The following is a 6182-nucleotide window of genomic DNA, read 5'->3' as shown; positions in this document are numbered from 1 at the left end:
ATTTTTTATATTTAAAATAAGATGTTTATCCTGTATTTGATTGTGTTTATCTGCAGTTAGTTACACGAATTCAGATATGAGATGAAATCGGATAGGGATGAACGGGTTTAAGAGTTTTTAAGAGTTTAAGAGTTTTAAGAGTTTTTAAGAGTTTAAGAGTTTTAAGAGTTTAAGAGTTTTTAAGAGTTTTAGCCAAATGCTTTATAATATAGTATAGATATATATGTGGATGAGGAAGGACCAAGGAATCATATGTGCAAGCCGAAGGTTGAGTTTAGAACATAATCATGAATATAATGTCAGGGAATACAAGTGGTTTTAAGAAACAAGTCCAAGAGCGTTTAGTTAGGGACATGAATTCGCAACCAATTTTGAGAGAGAATACAAATTAAGGCCGGTTCTTCATCTTGGAAGGTCTGTGACTTTTGGATGGTTTTAACTTCAATCTAGAATAGTAATTTAACTGCCATCACTTGTTTTCAACAGTTCACATAATCGAATAGGGTAATAGATATCCCTCAAAACAATTTAGTTCACTCGCAAATTCAGCTGCAGAGGACAGAGATCAAGGTTACCAGTAGTGTACCATTTTATTTGATGTGAAAGGCACCCCTGTTATTGTTTTGTGTATGATGTCATTGTTATGTTATCATTTAAGTATTCTATGATGGTTTTTTTGAACACAGACAGATAGATTTGTTGAATCTTAAGTAACAACTTTTATTCATAAATCTATATATATGTAAGACGAATTATAGAAATTCCTCAACAAGAAATACGTGACAGTACTTGGGCAATAAGTGGACATGCATACAAACTAGAGTTATTATGCCAAAATTGGCAAACATTCACAAGAGAAAATGTGGTGCCAACAACCTCTCATATACCCCAAATATGTTATATTTTTGCGAGAGAAATATTTTCTAATTAATACTTGTATTTATATAATTGGGTAGAACTATTAATATTTTTAAACAGCGTTTTATAATTTATTTATTTATTTATTTGATGTTATAAATAGAGCAATAGGTGTATGTTGTTCAGCGGAAAAACAGAGTAGAGGAAACCGAAACCAAACAGCCCAATTTCTCAATCTTACTCAAACCGAAAACAGTAATGACGATAACAAGCAATCAAAGTAATAAAGAGTAGAGACAATGCAATAGAGATTTACGTGGTTTAGTAAGACTGCCTACATTCACACTAGAAGAGAGAGCCTTTTTGTATTAGGTTAAGAAACGACCTCCTTTTTCCCTCTTTACAAAATATTAGTGTTCTTTCTATTTTCTCAAACTCGTCTTACCGCTCTTAGCTTCTGAGTGAGTTACATATACAAGAGAAACATGGGCCCTTTCTCCAATACAGTAGTTTGTCCCTTAATGCCTTGGGTAGCACGAATTTTGTGTTGTGATAATCCAAGGAAAAACTCTCTTCTCAAAGGCTGTGAGATCGAGTTCTTATATATACCTAGATTCTCGATCACATATTTATATGAGAGATCGATAATTATGAGTGGGTAAACATAACTGTATGACAGTTATAATCGTTAACAGATTGAGCACTAAAGTATAAAACATCACCCTACATTCATACCTCATTTGGACACGAATGATATTGGTGCTTGGTTGATACTTTGAATTAATGAAATACTCTAAAGTTGTGGTGATCGATGTTGGTGAGCATTGTTGGTGTCTTTAGTGTAATCATCGGTTCATTTTATGTAAATGGATTCACAAGAGAATATGGGGTTGTTAGTTAACATATAACACGGGCTAGAAGGTGTGGAATGCATATTTATGTAAGCAAACTAGAACCCAAGATTATTAAATGGTGTCATATGGTGCAGGTCAAGGGGGTTGCACCCCCTTACAGGGTCCAAGGGGCAATGATTTCTGAAGTGCTTTGGGAAAATAAGCTCCTGAATATATGTGAAATTCAGAAGCCTCTGAGTTCCCTTCAGAAACTTTTGAATTCTCTTCATAAACCTCTTAGTCTTGTTCAAAACAAAAGGTTCCAACTCTAAAGTGTTTCTACCTCAGAGGCTTCTGACTAAAGAGATTCGGATTTATGTAAGCAGTTTGTAACTGTTGTGTTTATAACTGCTATGAACTAATCATCCGTTAATTACTCCAGCAATTATTTCCATCTATTGATGAGTTAGGAGTTATTCTTGCATTTATTATAAGAGTAGTTATGATTTACTAAATTTAAAAAGTAACGATTTATACCAAAATCATTACAATTGAGATTATCCTCGAGTTGTTTTCATGATACCATGGCAGATTAATTTGGGTCGAAATATAATTTAAAGAATGTCATGCGATCTTGGTTTTTTATCCAAGATATTAATTTACTCATATTTTACGTATGTACTCTCAGAATCCTCCAACAAGCATGTTGTTATATATATCTACGGGACTTGTGATATATCATTGTAATTGATTAAATTCCGTATGTCAATATTTTTTTCAATATACTCTGAAACATATGTTCTCATCGAGTCACCCGTTAAGAGAATATTTATTACGACCTTGCATCTAAGAAAATTGATTTTATAGAACGCCTAAAATGTCTAGGTCTCCTAATAAAATATTTTATAGGACCAAACCAAAAAGCATCATATCTAAAAGTGTTAAAATATGTTAATAGAATGTTTTTAAGCGTTGTAACAAGTTTTTTATAACGTTTTTAAATTAAAGTGTTGTATTAGTTATTTTAAATGACAGTGTTTAAAAATGTGTCCTATAAAAAAATATAGGTTTACAGGACATTTCTCAAATGTGTCCTATAAAAGATAGTTAATAAAACATTTTATTTTAAAAAACGTCCTATATAAGAGTCCTATAAACCTATTATGACGCTTTTAGATAGCACATTTTATAATTTAGTCCTATAAACTTAAGTTCTACAAAATATGTTATTAAGACGCTTAAGGCGTCTGTACTAACGAAATTGGTTGCTTACATAAATCAAGTTTCACATGTTCCCTCGTGCTTTGAATCATTGGCTATATTTGTTCTCTTGTGCTGTAAGAACATGTTAACAGTACTATACTCCAAGTCATTGCAATAATCTGAAAACATGCCAAGAACACATCAGAACAAAAAACCCAAAGCCCACCTGATCAAATACATTAAATATATTGACTGTTCACGACGCTAGCAAAAGGAACAGTACGAATCAAAATACATTAGAACTGCCATGATCTTTGAGTAACTTGATGGATGTATTCCTAACCTTTTTCTCACAAATCATCCGTTACTTGAATATAGTTAAAGATGGTGAACATAGAGGAAACAGAAAAGGGCTTTCTGCCACATATACTTACATATGTAATACGTATACATACATACATACATACATATATATATATATATATCACTGAATTACTCACAGGATGAGGATAAAAGAGAAGAAGCATCTCACAGATGTTGAACAGATTAATTAAAGCTTCCAAATAGAACCAGATCATTCTTAGGAGGAATATTATCATGAAGTCCCGTGAGCCCTTATTGTTTCTAAATGAATTCAAATCTTATACAATATATAATTAACCAGAATTAATGCCCCGTGATCAAGCCTCTATAATTTTCTTGATTCCTCTTGGAATTAATTAAGAACTAATAAGAAGAAAAAAAACCTACAACCATCAAATAATTCATCGTCTTATCTATAAATACCATCGGGCAATTTCACCAATTCTACACCACAAAACTAGCTACTACTTCTTGAACCTTTAAGTACGCTAGCTACTTCATTACCACTTCATATCCCAAAAGCACTTAATTAAAAATGGCTTCCACTAGTGCTTTGGGAACAACTGCTTTTCTCCTCACTCTTAACCTTCTCTTTTTCACTTTGGTAAGTGCAACCTCATCTTCACCAAAGGCGACTTGCCCTAGAGATGCTCTAAAGTTGGGTGTGTGTGCCAACTTGCTGAATGACTTGGTGCATGGCGTTGTTGTAGGAGCCCCACCAAAAACACCTTGCTGTTCCCTCATTGAGAACCTTGTTGACCTCGAGGTAGCAGTCTGCCTTTGTACCGTCATTAAAGCTAATGTCTTGGGTATTAAACTCAATGTACCGGTATCCTTGAGCTTGTTGGTTAACTACTGTGGAAAGGACGTCCCTTCTGGCTTCCAATGTGCGTAGAAAGCGTTCCGTTTTCAAGTGTATTATTATCGTTTCTTTGATCATGTCATATCTTCTTTATTTTGGGTGTGTTAAGTTTCGGACTCATTGTGTTTTGTTGAGATGCTTATTTGATTTGAAAAGCACCCTATGTTTGCTTGTACCGTTGTAACTTTTTGTACCATTTTTATTTGATGTGAAAGACACCCCTGTTTTGGTTTGGGACACAACGTTACGTTAACATTTAAATGAACATTGTGGTTTCTGAACACAGAAAAATAGATTTGTTGAATCTTAAATAATAACTTCGACTCTTAACTCTATTATATTGATATATACGACGAATAAATTCTTCAACAAGAAATACGTGAAATACTTCGACAATAAGTGGACATGCATAAACATTAAAGTTAGTAGATGAAAATTGGCAACCTATGGTATTCGCAAGAGAAATGAGGTTATGGGCTGGTTTACGAGGGTTCTAGTGGTTACCCGTGATAATCATAAAAAAATTCAGATATACTATAATTTTGTTCTAAGGCCCTTAAGGTTGCTACACTTTTGTTTGGTTATATACTACGATACAACCACAAAAATATTTTCTCGGATCCGCATCCACCTCTGAATATGGTGCGAACAACCTCTAACATAACCCCGAATACGAGAGAAATATTTTCTATATTTTTATTTATATAATTTGGTAGAACTATTAACATTTTTAAATAGTGTTTTATATTTGTATTTTTCGTTAATAAAGAGAGCAATAGGTGTACTTGACAGGAATATTGTATATGCACTTTGCCAACTAGATATCAAATCGTTTATAAAATAATAAAGAGGTGGTCAGTGTTATCAAAATGTTTTAAGAGTATATGATTTAAGTAGTAATATTCACATGCATTTGTATGGGATATAGTGGTAGATGTAAGAATTTTTCTATCAAGTGTCAACAAAGTCATCATTTAACCTAAGGGAAAGTTAACACGGTTTAATCAGAAGAAAATTTAATTGTGTTGGTTTGATACAATACATTTTAGAAATATATTCGACCTAAAGTTTTAGCAAGATGCAAGACTACGTCTTATGCTCGTTTGTTCTCGGTCGAATTCCACTTTTACGAAGGACTTTTTTTGTTTTTTGGTTGATTTCGCAATAAAAAGCAAATGCAACAACAAAATATAATTTTATAAAATTCTTACATAAACATGTTTGACGATATCAAATACATAGAAATTGATGACCGATTTTCAAATACAATTCATATATATATATATATGTGTGTGTGTGTGTGTGTGTTCAAACGAGAAGAACTCTATTTTACGAGAATGTGAGAACATTTATAGGCCTCCAAATATTTAGCTCACAATTAAAACTAAAAGAAAATAAAGTAATTAATTAAGGATAATCATGTGATTAATTTCCTATTTATCTGTAATTTTGGTGACATCCTTATCTCTAAAATCATATACAATATACATTAACCGATATCAAATAATTATCATAGCAAAATCACATAACAAACAGAAAGGTCGATTAATGTAGACATGATCATCGTTGGTTTTCGATTTTTACAATATTATCACATCGTTATCACAACAAAAATCACATAATTATTTGATGATTATCATATCAAAATCACATGATAAACAATCTTCAATTTATCAAATCATTATCACATTATTATCACGGCAAAATCAAATTATTATCACATCATTATCGTCTATCGACAACCGACACAACAACATAAAAAGTCTCCAACTATAATAACAAAAGTAAAGGGATAAAAGATAAATCTAGGATAAAAAAATTATGGATAAATACTAATTTATTTTCGTTACTCTATTTTTTTATTATGTGTTAATTTATTTGAAGGCCTAGAAGTGTTCTCGTATTTTCGTAAAACAAGGGAGTTCTTTTTGAACCCTTCCCTATATATATATATATATATATATATATATATATATATATATAGGTGGAGGTTCAAACGAGAACCCCTATGATTTACGAAAACGCGAGAACAATCTAATAACCTCAAACTTTTTTAATTAATA

At 31.9% G+C, this 6182-nt stretch overlaps 1 protein-coding gene across 1 annotated transcript; it reads left to right on the top strand.

Annotated features, from left to right (window-relative positions):
• Window positions 1–3709: 3709 nt before the first annotated feature.
• On the top strand, window positions 3710–4358 carry LOC112521136 (14 kDa proline-rich protein DC2.15-like). Its single transcript, XM_025129831.1, has one exon. It carries the CDS (start codon window positions 3793–3795, stop codon window positions 4150–4152), a length of 360 nt encoding a protein of 119 aa, XP_024985599.1. The 5' UTR covers window positions 3710–3792; the 3' UTR covers window positions 4153–4358.
• The last annotated feature ends 1824 nt before the right edge of the window (window positions 4359–6182 follow it).

The sequence above is a fragment of the Cynara cardunculus genome (assembly GCF_001531365.2).
Source record: "Cynara cardunculus var. scolymus isolate 2C chromosome LG 11, CcrdV1, whole genome shotgun sequence".
NCBI lineage: Eukaryota > Viridiplantae > Streptophyta > Magnoliopsida > Asterales > Asteraceae > Cynara > Cynara cardunculus.
This window is presented reverse-complemented; position numbering and strand designations above follow the sequence as displayed.

Coding starts and splice junctions, on each gene's coding strand:
- LOC112521136 (XM_025129831.1), top strand. CDS start 3,793: ATGGCTTCCACTAGTGCTTTGGGAACAACTGCTTTTCTCCTCACTCTT.